We start from the raw sequence: 20,523 nt of genomic DNA on the forward strand, positions 1-20,523 counted from the left end.
TACGTGTAATAATGAAATTAAAGTGTTAGCCAGGAATAGAGAGAGAGCATGTAAAGCCTATCTATTAAACAATTGAGAGATTAAAACAAAATAGAACAATCAATTCAACACCGAGTGTCTACAGTGTACACAATTAAACCGTTCCTGAGTTTAAATTCACACTGCTTCATAAAAGCTAATTCCTAAGACTAGGTTTTGCCCAAATGCCAGTCTTACTTCAGTATCTTGTCTCTACGCGAGATTATGAGAAGATCTTTTGGAGTTTCACTGTTGTGGAGCACGTGAGTCACTTCCGTGGAAAGCAGAGGATTTCTTGGTCCGACGCGTGGTCCGTGATGAAAAGAAAGTCTCTGATCAGACAATGTGCACAGCTTTTTAATTAGAAGGATCCGGTCACTTCTAAACTTTAAATTAACTGTTCCGGGCTGCAGTTCGTAACGTTACTATAATAGACAAACAAACCGGCTGTAGCTCAACCGAGAGAGAGATAGCACGATTTAAGTGGTTCTACTGTGGCCAAGGGTGAACAAAAACCGTGTTGAATCGTATTCTCGGGAGAAAGACGTCTTTTCTTAGGTTTTCTGGTGCGGGGTATCTCTTTGTGTCCAGATGGCTTGACATCCAAGATGAGAGAGAGAGACACGGAAGCGTTGTTCCGTTACTTATGCCTTCAGGGAGGAAGTGACGTTGGTGATCCCGCCCAGCGTGACATAGGTCAATGCGGAAGCTGGCTGATGGAAAATGTAGTTTCTTAAAGGGACTGTGTGTACCTACACATGGTTTGGGCCTGTTTTGCTGCATCTGGGCCAGGACAGCTTGTCATCATTGATGGAACAATGAATTCTGAATTATACCAGTGAATTCTAAAGGAAAATGTCAGGACATCTGTCCATGAACTGAATCTCAAGAGAAGGTGGGTCATGCAGCAAGACAACGACCCTAAGCACACAAGTCGTTTTACCAAAGAACGGTTAAAGAAGAATAAAGTTAATGTTTTGGAATGGCCAAATCAAAGTCCTGACCTTAATCTAATCGAAATGTTGTGGAAGGACCTGAAGCGAGCAGTTCATGTGAGGAAACCCACCAACATCCCAGAGTTGAAGCTGTTCTGTACAGAGGAATGGGTTAAAATCCCTCCAAGCCGGTGTGCAGGACTGATCAACAGTTACCGGAAATGTCTAGTTGCAGTTATTGCTGCACAAGGGGGTCACACCAGATACTGAAAGCAAAGGTTCACATACTTTTGCCACTCACAAATATGTAATATTTGATAATTTTCCTCAATAAATAAATGACCAAGTATAATATTTTTGTCTCATTTGTTTAACTGGGTTCTCTTTATCTACTTTTAGGACTTGTGTGAAAATCTGATGTTTTAGGTCATATTTATGCAGAAATATAGAAAATTCTAAAGGGTTCAAAAACTTTCAAGCACCACTGTATGTTAGAAAGTACATGTTAGAAATGAATTTAGAAATCTTAGTGCTTTTATGCATCTTTTTAGTGGTGTATTTGGATGGTAGACAGAGTTATTTTGAGGGGGGGGAGTTATTTGTTTTGATATTTTAAAATAACCATCATTTTAATTAATAAATGCATAACAATTATAACCATTTTAAAATGACCCTTTTTCATTCATCTGCATTAAATACATTTAGGGTCATGTTCAACCCAAAGTTTGAACACTAGGTGGAAAGCAAGTTGAGCCAATATTAACTATTGAGCAGTTGAATCAATATTAATAGAGCGGCAACTACAATTATCGACACTTTTGGCCATTGCAGAAGTAGAAAAGACCTTCAATATGTAAATTGTGCATGAATAATTCTTCAAACATCCACTGGAAAAAAAAATTAGTTGATTCCTGATTATTTAGCACATCAGATCACGTAACACCGTTGCACAATTATCGACACCCAGATGATTCTTTTATTTAAAAAAAATCGATATTAAGTGGTATTAAGTTAACAAAACAGTTTTTATTTAAAATTTGTTTTGCATAGACTTATATTTAGTACAAAATATCTTTATACACTACCGTTCAAAAGTTTGGGGTCACTTTGAAATTTCCTTATTTTTGAAAGAAAAGCACTGTTCTTTTCAATGAAGATCACTTTAAACTAATCAGAAATACACTCTATACTTTGCTAATGTGCTAAATGACTATTCTAGCTAAATTCTACTAAATGTCTGGTTTTTGGTGCAATATCTACATATCTACATACATCTTCATCTCTAGTAGGGTTGATTACTGCAATGGCCTTTCCACAGGCCTGCCAAAAAAGACCATCAAACAACTTCAGCTGGTTCAAAATGCAGTGGCTAGGGTTCTCACACGAACAAAAAGAACAGAGCACATTACTCCAATTCTAAGGTCCCTTCACTGGCTTCCAGTAAGCTACAGAATTGACTTTAAAGCATTGCTGCTGGTGTACAAATCTCTAAATGGTACAGGGCCCAATTACCTCTCTGATATGTTGCAGCGGCCTAACCCAATCAGATCTACCAGATCACAGCAGCAAAATTTACTGGTAAAGCCTGTTGTTAAAACAAAGTGTGGTGAAGCAGCTTTTAGCTACTATGCAGTACAGCTATGGAACCAACTCCCAGAGGACATTAAAAATGCTCCTGCTGTTGGCAGCTTCAAATCTAGATTAAAGACCAAGCTGTTCTCAGATGCTTTCTGCTAACTGATAAATATCATCATCTTTACATGTTTTAAACTTTACTTAACTTTTACAGTCTCTGCATGTTTTAAACTTTACTTAACTTTTATTCTATTTTATTCTGCTGTTTTTTACTGAACTTTTACTTCATTTTATTATTGTATTTCTATTATTGTTTAATTCTTATTAATTTTTTCTCTCTTCTTCCCCCTTTATTTTATGTAATTTTATTTTCTATTGTTTACTGTTTTGCTTTTACCTCTGTAAAGCACATTGAACTGCCACTGTGTATGAAATGCGCTATATAGACCCTTTTCAGTCACGTGACCTTCGTAAACGCGACCGCCATTTTGGACATGTAGTGGACTTCGGCTCGAATCAGTTTGAATGCGAGGAAGGCGACAAACGAAAAACATAAAAGAAAAAGGAGCGAGATGCAGAAAACACCTTCACTATCCAGCGACGTAGGGCATTTACAGGGCGAGCAGAGGGAGAGGTATTTGCAAAAATTGAGGTTAGCAGGCTTAGAGAACGACGTTTACCTGCTTCCACCAGGATTGTTCACTGACGTACGGAAGTACACGAAGCCCTCGTCTTTACCTGACTTCGGCCCACATGATCTGTATACCTATGTCGTTAAAAACCCATCGCCATACCATACACGCCAACGTCCGAGGTTCCGGAGCGCGCTCCGGCTTGCTCCAGGAGTGCTCCGGCCAAGGTTCCGGAGCGCGCTTCGGCTTGCTCCAGGAGTGCTCCGGCCGAGGTTACGGAGCGCGCTCCGGCTTGCTCCGGAGCAAGCCGGAGCGCGCTGCTTAATTTGAGGGCAACCTCGGCCGGAGTGTGCTCCGGAACCTCGGCCGGAGCACTCCGGGAGCAAGCCGACGCGCGCTGCTTAATTTGAGGGGAACCTCGGCCAGAGCACTCCGGGAGCAAGCCGGTGCGCGCTGCTTAATTTGAGGGAGAGCAAGCCGGAGCACTCCGGGAGCAAGCCGGCGCGCGCTGCTTAATTTGAGGGAGAGCAAGCCGGAGCGCGCTCCGGAACCTCGGACGTTGGCTCTGGCAGCTATTTATACTGGATCCGGTGTAAATAGCTGCCGGATCATAATTACAGTAAACTAGTAAATACAGTAAAGGAAAAACTTGAGACTGAAAGGTTTTAACAGTCATCCAAATGACTGAACGTAAACATTGCTACAGTAACATACTAGCTACTTGTTGACATTAGCTAGTCAACAACTACAGAAGAACAAAGAGGTTACAATGGGCTATTTTAGCCTATTTGGTTACACACTCGCCGCTACAGAATGTTAACAGCAATGTAATGCCTTTTCTGGCTAATTTTATTCGTCTTGCCTCCAACAAAGTGGTCACTACACAAGCGTTGGTATGCCGAGGGCTGCCAATCTGTTAATGGTCGCTATCCATCTTCTCCGTCGGGATCCGATAAAATGATAACCCTTGCCTTGTTTGTTGATGGTTACTACATCCAGGTGCACAACAATATAGTGGCATGATGGAAGTCTTGCTGAAAGTAAAAACTTTCTTTGCTGCCGTTCCTCAATGCTGGCTGTGGTAAACTACTGGTAGTACACGTCCAAAATGGCGGCCGCGTTTGTCGTGACGTCACGTGAAAAGGGTCCATAAATAAACTTGCCTTGCCTAGGTGTATAGAGGCCCATTTCCAGCAACTATCACTCCAGTGTTCTAATGGTACAATGTGTTTGCTCATTGCCTCAGAAGGCTAATGGGTGATTAGAAAACCCTTGTACAATCATGTTAGCACAGCTGAAAACAGTTTAGCTCTTTAGAGAAGCTATAAAACTGACCTTCCTTTGAGCAGATTGAGGCCAAGTTTACATTAGACCGTATCTGTCTCGTTTTCTTCGCGGATGCACTGTCCGTTTACATTAAAACGCCTGGAAACGCCGGGAAACGGGAATCCGCCAGCGTCCACGTATTCAATCCAGATCGTGTCTGGTCCGGTGCTGTGTAAACATTGAGAATACGCGGATACGCTGTGCTGAGCTCGAGCTGGCGTCGTCATTGGACAACGTCACTGTGACATCCACCTTCCTGATTCGCTGGCGTTGGTCATGTGACGCGACTGCTGAAAAACGGCGCGGACTTCCGCCTTGTATCACCTTTCATTAAAGAGTATAAAAGTATGAAAATACTGCAAATACTGATGCAAATACTGCCCATTGTGTAGTTATGATTGTCTTTAGGCTTTCCATCCTTCCACTTGCAAGTGGTAAGTGACGCGCATGCCCGACATGCACTGAGATCACACACACAGCGGCTCAGTCCCGAATCACTGCTTGTGCGCTCCACTCGCGCGCTCTGTGAGCTGCGCAGGGCCAGAGTGCGCACCCTCCAGAGGGCACTCGCTGTTCAGGGCGGAGTGATTTGGAGCGCAGGATGCCTGCGGAGCCGAGCATATCCGTGTATTGGTGTTGCTGTGTGCACGAGAATTGTGTATTGGCGTTGCTGTGTGCACACTAATCGTTTTAAAAACATTAATCTGATGATCCGCTGATACGGTCTAATGTAAACCCCACCTGAGTTTCTGGAGCATTACATTTGTGGGGTCGATTAAATGCTCAAAATGGCCAGAAAAATGTCTTGACTATATTTTCTATTCATTTTACAACTTATGGTGGTAAATAAAAGTGTGACTTTTCATGGAAAACACAAAATTGTCTGGGTGACCCCAAACTTTTGAACGGTAGTGTAAATATATCGGTGTCGGTGTTTACGTAAATGAGGAAGTAATTCTAATGTTTGTAAACAAATGAACTGATAATGTTTAACCTGTCGGAAAATCTTTTTGTTCCACGTTCTACCCACTTTCTAAGTATTTTCGTAGATCACATTTTGTTAATCATTCGCTGTTGTTTGGATTAATTTCTAGTTTTGGAGTTTACCAATAAATGTCAACAGGCAATTGACATTGTAACCACATGAAAATCCAGGTCAAAGGTCGCATGTCATTCCTCGAACCAAAATATAAAACGTCTACTGATATTCTAGTATGTGGTAGATATTTACAACAAACTGCAAAAAAATATACATTTTCTGAACGGAATGGAATAATCTGAATATTTCAAGCATGTAATTTTTTATATGCTAGGAATTTAATTCTGGTCGAATTCTATTTATTGCAACAGGATTCCAAATACTCCATAAGCATTCCATTCTGTTATGAATAAAAAAATATTATAAATCACAGCAGTTATTTTTTTGAAAATACTTCATCTACTTACACAAAGATCGATACACAACAGTTGGAAATGTCACTTAATTCCACAAGGTGTCAATAATAGTGGACACCGGTGAAAGTGATGACTATTATTGAAACATAACGTGACTTCTCAAATGCATGTTTAGATACAAAATGGTGACTGTCAAATAAAAGAATAAGAAACAAAGTAGGTTTCGACAAAGACATCATGACATCTCGGTGAATTTGATAAGTACAAACACGTCCATGATCTTTCCACCATGCTTACCTGCGATGATAACGTCTGGGTTTTCCTCAAATTGTTGATCGTGCTAAAAAAAAAATTCCATCTTAGGTAACGAGCTGTCATCAGATGACAAGATCAAAGGGAGCGGGGGCTCTTCTGATTGATTAATTAACCAATAATAACTGTTGTAACTGAAACTCACCTTTGTAAAATGTTTTTTATTGGTAAATCTGAAAAGGTGTCGATAATTATGGACTGTCGATAATAATAGCCACCACTCTATCAGTTTGCTTTTTAAACTTGCAATATTGCAATACTTTAATAATTATAACCAATAACTTTATCTTTTATAAGCTGCTACATTCTGGTATTATGCTGTTTATAATTATTTACATGTCAAATTTATTCACATCATTGTGCCACTGTTTTCTGTGCAGTGTATGTAATTTGTAATGTTTTGTCACATCACTTAAACTGTAGTTGTGAACATTGCTCTTTAGCACTATTTTCATTTATTATTCAGAAATCTCCTTTGTTCATGCCATAATACACTTCCATAAACATGTGTTGTGAAGATCAGACTTTGATAGATGAAACATCACTCCAAGACCAAGGCATGTAATAGTTGGCGAGGTCACAAAGGACCCCAGGGTAACTTCTAAGCAACTGAAGTCCTCTCTCACATTGGCTAATGTTCATGAGTCTACCATCAGGAGAACACTGAACAACAACGGCGTGCATGGCAGGGTTGCAAGGAGAAAGCCACTGCTCTCCAAAAAGAACATTGCTGCTCATCTGCAGTTTGCTAAAGATCACATGGACAAGCCAGAAGGCTATTGGAAAAATGTTTTGTGGACGGATGAGACCAAAATAGAACTTTATGGTTTAAATGAGAAGCGTTATGTTTGGAGAAAGGAAAACACTGCATTCCAGCATAAGAACCTTATCCCATCTATGAAACATGGTGATGGTAGTATCATGGTTTGGGCCTGTTTTGCTGCATCTGGGCCAGGACGGCTTGCCATCATTGATGGAACAATGAATTCTGAATTATACCAGAGAATTCTAAAGGAAAATGTCAGGACATCTGTCCATGAACTGAATCTCAAGAGAAGGTGGATCATGCAGCAAGACAACGACCCTAAGCACACAAGTCGTTCTACCAAAGAATGGTTAAAGAAGAATAAAGTTAATGTTTTGGAATGGCCAAGGCAAAGTCCTGACCTTAATCCAATGGAAATGTTGTGGAAGGACCTGAAGCGAGCAGTTCATGTGAGGAAACCCACCAACATCCCAGAGTTGAAGCTGTTCTGTACGGAGGAACGGGCTAAAATTCCTCCAAGCCGGTGTGCAGGACTGATCAACAGTTACCGCAAACGTTTAGTTGCAGTTATTGCTGCACAAGGGGGTCACACCAGGTACTGAAAGCAAAGGTTCACATACTTTTGCCACTCACTCATGTAATATTGGATCATTTTCCTCAATAAACAAATGACCAAGGACAATATTTTTGTCTCATTTATTTAACTGGGTTCTCTTTATCTACTTTTAGGACTTGTGTGAAAATCTGATGATGTTTTCGGTCATATATCATATATATGTGTGTGTGTGTGTATATATATACATATATATATTACACACACACACACACACACATACACACATATATATATATATATATATATATATATATATATATATATATATTAGTGCTGTCAAAAATGTTGCGTTATTAACGCGTTAACTTGACTCAATTTTAACGGCGATAATTTTTTTATCGCGAGATTAACGCTCTGTGACATGATGCCACACCCCGCACAGCCAGAGTCCTCTGCCCTCCCCCGAAGAGCCACGGTGCTCGGCTTAAGTTTCGTTTTCCCATCGGCGGCTCCAGCCCCACTTTGCAGTGGCTGTGACAAGACGTGTTATGCTCTGCAATAAAAAAAAAAAAAACATTGGTACAACCAGTGTTCGAACTATGCCGATATTTTCGGGGGGGTCCCTTATTTTCCCTTGGGGGGGGAGGGGGTGCTTGCGCCTGTCTCAGAGCGCGGCTCTCCATCGCGCGCTCACTTCGGATATGCAAATGCTTCCCATTACACACGATTGCTATGTCAATAAACATCATTTTGCCAATATTTTAGAGACCCCCCAACATTTCCCAAATCATGTTTTCAAGGGATCTCATGTCTGTTTCAGGGGATCTCGGATCCCCCGAGTACCCCCGTAGTTCGAACGGTGAGCAAGCCCATTCACTTTATGCTGATAAGAGAATTACAATGGTTTTTCATGTGACAAAAATGTGCGATTAAATTGCGATTAATCGCGAGTTAACTATGACAGTCACGACATTAATCGCGATTAAATATTTTAATCGCTTGACAGCACTAATACATATTTTACATATATATATATATATATATATATATATATATATATATATATATATATATATATATATATATATACAAAAATGTATGTGTGTATATTTATCCAATAAAACATTTCTTGAAGTTGGAAACACATACAGATTGGTGACAAATTGAAGATCTATTCCTGGATGACAATGCTCCCAAACCAAATTGAACACTTGAGTAAATTACGTTAGGCAGCGTCCAACACCATGGTGTCCTTCTCTCCAGTACAGTACCCTCCTGAGACGTGTAGAATTGAAGCTGTTCTTTGAATTTGTTCCCTTTAATTTGTCACCCATCTGTATGTGAGGTACTTTAGTGATATAGAGCAGTGTCAGATCTTCAAGTGAATGTTCTACTCAAGGTCACATATCAGGGCTTTGTGAAAAACACTTCCGATAAGGAGTTTCCCTTTGTATGGAGTAGCCACTGAAGATCCTCTGAGCACACTGCCATTATCAGAGTACACCTGAGTCACCACTGGCTCTTCAGAGTGGATATTCTGAATTCGAAGAACCTAAAATAGACAAACAAATATCATATCATATATACAGTGTCTTGCAAAAGTATTCATCCCCCTTGGTGTTTGTCCTGTTTTGTCGCATTACAAGCTGGAATTAAAATGGATTTTTAGGGGGTTAGCACCATTTGATTTACACAACATGCATACAACTTTAAAGGTGCACATTGTTTTTTTTTTTTTATTGTGACACAAACAATAATTAAGATGAAAAAACAGAAATCTAGAGTGTGCATAAGTATTCCCCCCCAAAGTCAATATTTTGTAGTGCTACCTTTTGCTACAATTACAGTTGCAAGTCTCTTGGGGTATGTCTCTATTAGTTTAGCACATCTAGCCACTGGGATTTTTGCCCATTCCTCAAGGCAAAACTGCTCCAACTCCTTCAAGTTAGATGGGTTGCGTTGCTGTACAGCAATCCTCAAGTTATGCCACAGATTCTCAATTGGATCAAGGTGTGGGCTTTGACTAGGCCAGGGGTTTTCAAAGTGTGGGAGAGTCAGCCCCCCCTCAGAGAGCAAATAAACAACAGCGCCCCCGCCCCCTCACAATTTTTGTTATTGCTATACTTAATGTTCCATTCGGATTTAAAAAAAATGGTTGTTGTACACATTTTTATTTTTTTCTTTTACACATTTTAAACATCTGTGCTTTTCTTTTTAAAGCATCTTGTTTTACACATTTTAAACATCTCATAGCATCGTTAGCTAGCACCTCTTGGCAGACAACACACTGTGGCAGTGGAGCATCTTCAGATCCAGTCCATGAAAATCCAAACTTTAAATAATCGTGGTCATACTTCCTTCTTTTTTAAGTCCCCCCAGGATTCCGCGGGCCTTTTTTGTGATTGTTGCGGGCTAAAATGTCTGATGTTGCGGGGGGGGTTCCAAAAAATTGCGATGAAGGTTGCGGTGTTTTTTAGGTTTTTGTTGCGATTACATTGCGGGAGGAAGTGAAAGTTGCGAGAAATTGTTGCGATTTTCTCTTTTTGTGATTAAAATTGAGTGATATGTTAAATATTAAGTTATTACCGAAAAACTATTGATTAAAAAAACAAAGACCCTGAGAAATGGTCCTATAAACAACTTTACCAATATAAAAGATTACCAGGACTACAAAAATACAGAAAAATAGGCTTTACTTATCCAAATGCACCTGTTGGTTCAAAAGTTAAAGTGCAGAGAACCTCACAGCACAACATGAAGTTACCTTAAAATATAATATAAATGCCTCAGCTTCCATGTAAGAAAAAAACACTATTAAATACTAGTACTGTGTGCAGGCAGTCTCTTCTGAATACTAAATTAAACAATAATTATAAACTAATAAAATAAATGGCTCAGGCTTCATAGAAGAAAAAAAAACAATTTGAACAGAATCTCACAGTATGATACTGAAGCTGCCTAAACAATGGAAAATAAAATACCATTTTGGCAAAAATGTTGGCATCCATTAATTTCTTGTATTAAGTAAAAAATAATGTAAAGTGCACACAGTCCTTCACTGTAAACATAACACACTTTCAGTAACAGAATTTAAGCCTATATACTGTAAACACTGACCCGCACATCATGCAATGTTGCCAGATACTGCTGACGTTTTCTAGCCCAAAATATGTTCAAAACCCGCCAAAATGCACTTAAAACCGCCCAATCTGGCAACACTGCGCGCATGCTGCTTCTCTTGAACGTATACACGGAAGTAAGGTGGAAGGTAGTTTGTCAACGTCACCTCAAGACGATGTCAACGATTGGTCAAATTTGCAGGAAGGTTGCGGTGATTGGATATAATTGCAACACCGCCCTGAATTCGCGGGGATTGGTTGAATTTGGGTTGAAGTTGCAAATCGCAACATCGCAAAATCCTGGAGGGTCTGTTTTTTTGCTTGGCCCAGACTCTGTCTCCTCACTCACTGTAGCTTTAGGTACTAAAAATCGATCCATTTTGTCTCTGGCAAAGGCTAGCTGAAGTTCGCTAAATGTCCGCAATAGTAACTTATTCTGGTTCATGTTTCCTCACATTGCGCCCCCCCCCTGAAGAACTCTGGCGCCCCCCAGGGGAGGCGCGCCCCACACTTTGAAAAGCCCTGGACTAGGCCATTCCAAGACATTTAAATGTTTCCCTTTAAACCACTCCAGTGTAGCTTTAGCAGTACGTTTAGGGTCATTATCCTGCTAGACCGTGAACCTTCGTCCCAGTCTCAAACCTCTAGCTGACTCAAACAGGTTTTCCTCCAGAATTGCCCTGTATTTAGTGCCATCCATTTGTCCTTCAGTCCTGATGAAAAACATCCCCACAGCATGATGCTGCCACCACCATGCTTCACTGTAGGAATGGTGTTCTCGGGGTGTTGGGTTTGCGCCACACATGACATTTCCCATGATGGCCAAAGAGTTCAATTTTTGTCTCATTTGACCAGAGAATCTTCTTCCATGTGTTTCGGGAGTCTGCCACATGCTGTTGGGCAAACTCCAAATGTGATTTTTTTAAGCAATGACTTTTTTCTGGCCACTCTTCCATAAAGCCTCACTCTGTGGAGTGTAAGTGGTCATATGGACAAATACTCCCATCTCTACTGTGGATCTTTGCAGCTCCCTCAGTGTTATCATTGGTGTCTTTGTTGCCTCTCTGATTAATGCCCTCCTTGCCCGATCTGTGAGTTTTGATAGGCAGCCTTCTCTCGTCAGGTTTGTAGTGGTGCCATATTCTTTCCATTTTGCTATAATGGATTTAATGGTGCTCTGTGGGATATTCAAAGTTTGGGATATTTTTTATAACCCAACCCTGATCTATACTTTTCCACAACTTTGTCTCTGACCTGTTTGGAGGCTCCTTGGTTTTCATGTTGCTTGCTTAGTAGTGTTGCAGAGTCAGGGTCCTTCCAGAACAGGTTGATTTATACAGACATCATGTAACAGATCACTTTGATTGGACACAGGTGGATCTTAACCAACTAATTATGTGACTTATGAAGTGAATTGGTTGGACCAGCTCTTATTTAGGGGTTTCATATGAAAGGGGGCGAATACTTATGCACACTCCAGATTTCTGTTTTTTCATCTTATTGTGTCACAATAAAAAAAACAATGTGCACCTTTAAAGTGGTAGGCATGTTGTGTAAATCCAATGGTGCTAACCCCCCAAAAATCAATTTTAATTCCAGCATGTAATGCAACAAAACAGGACAAAACACCAAGGGGGATGAATACTTTTGCAAGGCACTGTATACTGTACAAGTACACAAATCCCATCATTCCTATGATATTTATATATGAAATGCTGTGACGTGATAAGGACCAAAGTACACTATCAAACAGCTGTATTTGACATTTTAAAAAATATATGAATTTGGGGAAAAAAATGCTGTATTTCAAAACATTCTATTATTAAGTTTTGATTTCAGTGTTCATCTTGAAACAAGATCCAATGCAAAGATCCAACTAAAAATGCAAAACTATTTTATACTCTACTAAAAGGTCTTTTAACACCATATCATGCAATACCATGTGATTCACGATTGTCTCTTGAGAGTTTCTCTTTTTTTAAAAAAATATACAAAACATTTTAATTGTTTTGGGCCGCATTTTCAATCTGGATACAAACAAATTTATTTGCAAATTGTGCAGAAGAGCATTTATCCAAGAAATTTGGTATTCATGAAAATCCAGTTAGTTCAGAAAAATGTTTGCATTCTACAAGAGGTTTTTTGTTGTTGTTTTTTAAATGTCGCCGGCAGCCGTCCATCACTAGCAATGATGACTGTTTAATTCGGATGTGCAGAAACGCAGATGGGGCGAGAGGCCTGCACCAAAGCGACAGTCGCCCACAGCGGCGGCACGAATGGCCCAGCCGAGCCACCATGGAATGCCTGGCCTTGTGAGCTCTCGCATACTATTCTCCTCTCCTAGCAAAGCGCCTTGCACAGTAAGGTGAGACAAACGATGTCGTGCCCCCATCGTGTTGTCTCTCTGGACCTCCAGACCTGATGCTAAGTGGTGCACAAACGTGCGACAGACCTGACGGGTATAGAAGTTGCCCTGCAGTGACAACTGACTTGCTGAGTGATCCCATCCGTTGGCCATTTGAGTGGCTCTTCCACATGCCATCTGGTGGTGTGCCATTGACCCTGTTGGGTTCATCTGCCACACTGCACTGAAAAGCACCATGCTACCAGTGCCTTCTTGGTGATGTACTATTTAACCTATAGCTGGAACCCAGGCAGGTGCTACCACTCCGGGTCAGAGCGGACCTGGGAGCAATGCTGATTAAGCAGTAACTCCACTTTCCCCAGTACTCAAGTCCTCCCGGATCTGAGACTCACCACTGGTTGCAGTTTAAATTCATACCCAGAACTTTTCTTTTTAATGTATACGGCAACCCAATGTAAACCACAACTTATCAGCTTCAAATCATGCATCTGGTAATGAGTTACTGCAATTGTATACACTTATTACTGTGTCAAATTAATTTATTTCAATTAAACAAAGAACTTTGTGAAACCCAGTGACTGCAATTTACATTACATTACATTGCATTTAGCGGACACTCTTATCCAGAGTGACATACAGCGAGTGCAAGAGTCAGGTACAAGAAGTGCTGAACTTCTAGACAAGACAGTTCTAGTGCCAACTGAACAAGTGACAATAATACTTGTTCAGTAATAATATGCTGTTGAAGTACCAATACTCAAACAGGCAAGAAAACAAACCAACCATATACATTAACTGATGAAGTACAACTAAATAGAGAACTCAAATGGCTAAACCCCAGGCTCGACAGTACACAGCCTGGGTTGGTCTAGACCGAAATGCATTTACACAGTGGGCAGGGAATCGAGAAGAGGTGCAGCCTGAAGAGGTGAGTCTTCAGTCTGCGCTTGAAGGTGGTCAAGGAGTCGGCGGTTTTGACCTCAATGGGAAGGTCACTCCACCAATGGGGAACCAGGACAGACAGCAGGCTTGAACGGGCTGGGCAGGAGTGCAGAGGAAGAGGGGCCAGGCGATCAGTAGCGACGGAGCATAGAGATCTGGCTGGTGTGTAGGGGAGGATCAGACTCTGGAGGTACTGTATGCCGGCCCTAACCCCTTGAGAGCCTGGTAAGCTAGCAGCAATGTCTTAAATTTGATACGAGCTGCAATAGGTATCCAGTACAGGTTGGCAAGCAGAGGGGTGACATGGGAGAAATGAAATTAATGGTATTAATTCAAGAATGATTCAATATCAAAAGAAAGCAAGTCTGCCCAAATCCATAAATTTAAACCAAACAACTGCCAGCGGCATCTTTCAATGCTGTGTAACAGTGCTGTAGTCGAGTCACTAAACCGAGTTCAAGTCCAGTCTCGAGTCCTCAGTGTTCAAGTCTGAGTCAAGTCCAAGTCATTAAAGAAAATTTCGAGGCTGAGAACAAGACGCCAACCGCACCATTTGACGGTGGCTGTTGCTGCCTTAGGCTACATCCACACGACAACGGCAATGAGACGTTATTTAAAAAAATATCGCGTCCAAATGGGCAACGATCAGTAAAATATCAGGTCCATATGGCAACGCAACGCTTGCTGAAAACGATGCAATACACATGCCACACCTCTAGGGGCGCTGTAAGACGGTCCCTTCGGAGACACCAGAACAATAGAAGAAGTAAGGACGCATGCGCATAAACTATTATGCACGAGACTTCATATTAGCCACAAAGTCAGAAAAATCTGTTCGTAAAATTACATTATAATGACCAAATACAATGAAAAGTATTTTTCCAGTCTCACCTGTGAAAGGTAATCCCATGTGATCTCGTTTGGACGGCAAACCTGTTGGTACAGTTAAACGCAGCACATGAATGAGGCATCTTTATTCTCCGCTTTGACCCATCCAATATGGCGGCGAGGATGACGTATGATTCTACGCGGAAGGCGGCGTCTTTAATGGTCCGGAATAAATTGAATGCTACACGCTGATGGATTAATTTGTTCTTCTACGCCCTTTTTGAGGAATATATTGTAGGACTTAAACCCACATCTGAAGAGGTGAGATTGCTCCTTTTTTTCCCTATTTTTGCTGGCGGGATTGACTCTGCCCTAAGGGCTATTCTCTCTCTCACTTTGCACCATTACACAATAAATATTCACAGTGAAAATATTTTGTAAGCGCGTTTCATGAACCAAGTTATAGGATTTGTTGACAACTCGCATCGAGTTCGTTACACTTCTACCCGGCGTGAAGCACTCACAGTCATGTGGTTGTGACATCATCGTAAACAAATCCGTTCTACTCATCCAGACGACTTCGCAACGGCAACGTTGCCAGATCTTTCCACTCTGGAACCCGTTCTCAAAAGATTGTGTTTTGGGGCACCCAAAACGCCGGTGCCGTGTGGATGCCAGGCCGAAACGATAAACAATTGTATCGGATTCACCTGAATCCGTTGCCGTGTGGACAGGGCCTCAGCAAGCAAGCCTCACTATCAACAGAGCAATAAACATAGCGTGTCACTTCCTTCTCTGGGTGGAGTCTTGCCAAATGACGATTGAAGTTCGAGGTTGTCCCCATCGTCTCCTCAATAGTTCTTCTACATATGGAACACACAGCAGTGCATTTTTTCCCACTGCACAAGAAGTCTGTATAAGCAAAGCAGACAATCCTCGGGGCGTTCTCTCCAGGCATTTTAGTGCCATTAATGTTAGTTTGTTCCTGAACATGACATATGAACAGGTGAATGTGCATTCTCTTGTACGAAATTAGTATAAAAATTAATGTTCGTAGATATAAATATCTTATGCCACATTACTATGGCATGTTCCAAAAAATAAAGAAAAAATCAGAGTCCTCGTCTCCAATTTAGGAGTCCGAATGCAGTTAATGCACCAGTCCGAGTCATCAGTGCTCAAGTCCAAGTCAAGTCACGTCACAAGTCCTTAAAATCAGGGCACAAGTCGGACTTGAGTACTACAAGCCTGCTGTGTCACATTTAGGAGTCAGCACGAAGTGACGGATAAGTGACCCATCTGGTATGTCTCCATCTGCACTGTACCGTATACTCTCTAGTGTGTTGCATGTCATCATCAGCTTCTTCAGCTTCTCTGATGAATACACCAGATGTCCTTATGACACATACCCACCTACATTTCCAACATGACACTGGGGAAGGCACACTCGTGTCTGAGAGGCCAAAGTATACAAAAGGCTGAAGCGCACACTGGTGTGAGAGACAGTCACTGAGACACTTCAAACAATTAAACTGAGCAGTTTTTCTGTGTGATGTGCTTGGTGTACATCTGGGCATACATCAGGATACAGTGTAGATCCCATTTTTCACATCAAACCATTTACTTTTCATATCACTTAATTACCTATTATTGTAATCAGTGCGGTTTGTTTGTTTGTTTGTTTGTGTGTCTGTCTGTTAACAATCTAGCATCTAGAGGTTGCACCAATTAACTTCAAATTCTCAGGGTAGGTGGGCAATGGTCCTTAGATTACCTGATTAAATTTTGGGGGTAATCAGGTCAAGGTCACTGGAATACGGAAGCCGCAAGAGGCCCTTCATATAATCTTTTTTTATTCACCTTGTTATCCCGAGATAACAACATAATTAATTCAGGATCTCGAGAAAACAAAACCGTTATTTCGAGACCTTGAGAAAACAAAACAATTATTCCGTGATCTCGAGAAAACAAAACAATTATTTCATGATCTCAGCTGGATCACTGTATCTCCGTCGGTAGAGACGAAGCCGGGCCAGTCTTCTGCGGAGGTACTGCGGACTAATTTTGAAACTATCCCTTATTAAAAGACTTTATGCAATCTCTCCCTGTGTCAACCCCTGATCAAAATATTGCCTTATTAGGTGATCGATTATTCCAGACATTCTAATCACCAAAGTTGCGTCTATACAGAAAGAGAAATAGCCCCAAAGTCAGCATATCACAAGTCTCTTGGCGCACCTGAATGAACCATTTCTCAGCTGTTTACTCGAGATCATGGAATAATTGTTTTGTTTTCTCGAGATCTCGAATTAGTTGTGTTGTTTTCTCGAGATCCTGAATTAATTATGTCGTTATCTCGGAATAACGGTTTTGTTTTCTCGAGATCTCGAATTAGTTGTGTTGTTTTCTCGAGATCCTGAATTCATTATGTCGTTATCTCGGAATAACGGTTTTGTTTTCTCGAGATCTCGAATTAGTTGTGTTGTTTTCTCGAGATCCTGAATTCATTATGCCGTTATCTCGGGATAACAAGGTGAATAAAAAAAGGATTATATGAAGGGCCTTTCTCGGCTTCCGTACTGGAAAGATCGAAATCTTTTTTTTTTTTGCAATAACTTTCTTCAAATTCATCATTTTGACTTCAAACCAAAACCAAAATGTGCATATTTCAATTCTGCTTCCAACCATATGCTGCATTATGGGGTAGCTTGGACAGTCTCTGTAGCGGTTGGGGGTTCAAAGTCATCGGTCAAAATAACATTTTCCATTATAACTCAAAAACAGTTGCCGATAGACAGATGTTTACTATTATGAGCATATAGGAACTCCCATATGGACTTTCGTTTGGCATCATGATCTTTGACCTTGTTTGACCATGAAAGGTCAAACTCAAGGTCACAAATTTTCAGAGGGCTGTAACCTGAAAACGGTTGATGGTAGACAGATATTTACCATTATTAACTTATAGGAAGTGCCATATGAGCTTTCATTTGGCACCATGATCTTTGACCTTGAGTGACCCTGAAAGGTCAAACTCAAGGTCATGGGTTTCCAAAGGGCTATAACTTTAAAATGGTTCATGAGAGCCAGATGTTTACCATCATCAACATATAAGAAGTCCCATATGGGCTTTCATTTGCCGCCATGACCTTTGACCTTGAATAACTTTGATGCCGGGTGAGGTCTGTTTTGCCTGTCAACACTTGTTTACAACTAATTCACCTTTTCTGCAAATTTGTCTCCAAATGTAAGGCTGTTCAGGTGCTTTTACACTGCTAAATCATTTTAATGGTGTATTTCCACTTGCGAATCTGGGAAAATGTATTTTCTTTTCTTGTTTTGTCCTCATTTTGCGGTTTCAGTTTTCCATGCACTTTACCTTACATGGAGTTTTGTGGGCGTCACTAACAGCAAATGAGCCGTAGCGTGCATGCACTTTACAGTTGATTGGCATTCACCATCATACAAATGAGAACGAAAGAAACCAGCTTTGTATATTTGGCAGAAATTTTCTGGTGGATTTTTTGAAAAAGATTTTCTTTTTCAAGAAAATGTTCAAAAAACTGAGACCATATGAAACTCATTTGAAATTGTTGCCCACTCACTCACCTCTGAGCCAGGTGGATCATTTGGATCACTTTGAAAAAATTTGCCTCCATTTGGGTGGCAACCCAGCCACAAGTCTCCAGTTTTACGCTCCACTTCAATATTGTCACAGAGGGAGCCGACGGCAACTTCCTGTCCAACAGGGAATATAACAACAGTTCCAAACAGAATTTCAGGAAGAGAAAATAAAGCATGTGAAAACAAATGGGGTTGTACGTCTCCTTCATGCATATTCATCACACTTTTTGCATACCTTCAAACGGGATACTGTGTTGTTTTTCTGGATGTTCAGCACAACAATTCTGTGATTCATTAAGTCTGACACGTACAAATACCTGACCCAAAAGAAAAGTTTTAAATCGATTACGCTGGGAATATATTATACAAATGTACACCAATCAGCCATAACATTAAAAACACTGACAGATGAAGTGAATTACACTGATTATCTCATTAAAATGGCACCTGTCAAGGGGTGGGATATATTAGGCAGCAAGAGAACAGTCAGTTCTTCAAGTTGATGTGTTGGAAGAAGGAAAAAGGAGCAAGCGTAAGGATCTGAGTGACTTTGACAAGGGCCAAATTGTGATGGCTAGATGACCGGGTCTGAGCCTCTCCAAAATGGCACATCTTGTGGGGTGTTCCTGGTATGCAGTGATTAGTACCTACCAAAAGTGGTCCAAGGAAGGACAACCGGTGAACCAGCGACAGGGTCATGGGTGTCAAAGGCTAGCCCATATGGTCCAATCCCACAGAAGAGCTACTATAACACAAACTGCTGAAAAAGTTAATTCTAGGGTGTCAAACCAAGTCAGACCCAGTCATCTAGCCATCACAATTTGGCCCTTGTCAAAGTCACTCAGATCCTTACGCTTGCCCATTTTTCCTGCTTCCAACACATCAACGTCAAGAACTGACTGTTTCATGCTGCCGAATATATCCCACCCCTTGACAGGTGCCACTGTAATGAAATAAATCAATCAATGTTATTCACTTCACCTGTCTGTGTTTTTAATTTTATGGCTGATCAGTGTACACACACATTTATATATGCCCTCCACGATTATTGGCATTGCTGATACAGATTAGCAAAAAGGGTTAGGAAAAAAAATCCACCTTTTGGTGAAGTCGCTTCATCTCACACTGAATAAAATGGGGAGGATCCAACCTTTAATTGAAATTAATTAATTCAGAGGAAAACAAATCCCTAATTATTTTCAACAAAAACACATGTGCCACTATTATTGGCACCCCTGCAGTTAATACTTTGTACAACCTCCCTTTGTCAGTAAAACAGCATTGAGTCTCTCCTGTAACATTTTATAAGGTTGGATAAAACAAAGCCGGACATCTGAGACCACTCCTCTTTACACAATCTCTCCAGATCATCCAGGATCCTCATCCCTCTCTTGTACTCTCTCGTCTTCAGTTCATCCTACAGGTTTTCAATGGGGTTCAGGTCAGGGGACTGAGATGGCCAGGGCAGAAGCTTGATTCTGTGCTCAGTTCAACGTTTTTGTGTCGATTTGGACATCGGATCATTGTCCTGCTAAAAGATCCAATGATGACACGGTTTTAGTTTCCTGGCAGAAACAGATAGATTTTGGTTTAAAATGTCCTGCTATTTCATGGAGTCCATGATGCCATGGACCCTAACAAGGTTTCCAGGGTCTTTGGAGGAAAAAGAGCACCAAAACATCACAGAACTTCCACTATATTTTACAGATGGGATCAGGTTCATTTCACACCAAACTCACCGTGAGTGTTTATTAACAAAAAGTTCCATTTCTGTTTCATCAGACCATAGAACACAGTTCCAGTCAGAGTTGTTGTAGCATTTCACAAACCTCAGGCTCTAACTTTTGTGTTTAACTGAGAGAAAAGGCTTTTTTTCTGCCAGACCTTCCAGATAACCTGTTGGCATGGAGATGGAGTCTGACGGTGGTTTTGGAAGCTTGGAAAACCCAAGATTTTATTTTTTTCTTGTAATTCACCAACAGTGATCCTTGGGGATTTTTTGCCTCTCTTACCCTCCTCCTCCTCACTGTACGTGGGGGCAAAATAACAGTTCAAATTGGTGTCCACTTTTTTATTATTGCCCTAACAATAGAAATGGACAATTTCAAGCGAGTAGCTATTTTTTTAAGC

The 20,523-nt window shown here is 40.9% G+C and overlaps 1 protein-coding gene across 2 annotated transcripts in view; it reads right to left on the reverse strand.

Moving 5' to 3' along the window:
* Positions 1 to 8,621: 8,621 nt before the first annotated feature.
* LOC132885899 (serum paraoxonase/arylesterase 2-like) overlaps positions 8,622 to 20,523 on the reverse strand; it is a 57,639-nt gene continuing 45,737 nt past the window's right edge. The window contains exons 7-9 of one of the 2 annotated variants that reach the window (XM_060920422.1): positions 18,629 to 18,710; positions 18,379 to 18,507; positions 8,622 to 9,067 (exon numbers count right to left, since the gene is read on the reverse strand). In XM_060920422.1, coding sequence (XP_060776405.1) covers positions 8,906 to 9,067; positions 18,379 to 18,507; positions 18,629 to 18,710 — 373 coding nt within the window. In that variant the 3' untranslated portion in view covers positions 8,622 to 8,905. Of the gene's footprint in view, positions 9,068 to 13,575; positions 14,202 to 18,378; positions 18,508 to 18,628; positions 18,711 to 20,523 lie in introns of those variants that run through there. The other variant, XM_060920423.1, reaches the window with a different exon arrangement.

The sequence above is a fragment of the Neoarius graeffei genome, chromosome 5 (assembly GCF_027579695.1).
Source record: "Neoarius graeffei isolate fNeoGra1 chromosome 5, fNeoGra1.pri, whole genome shotgun sequence".
NCBI classification, from domain to species: Eukaryota; Metazoa; Chordata; class Actinopteri; order Siluriformes; family Ariidae; genus Neoarius; species Neoarius graeffei.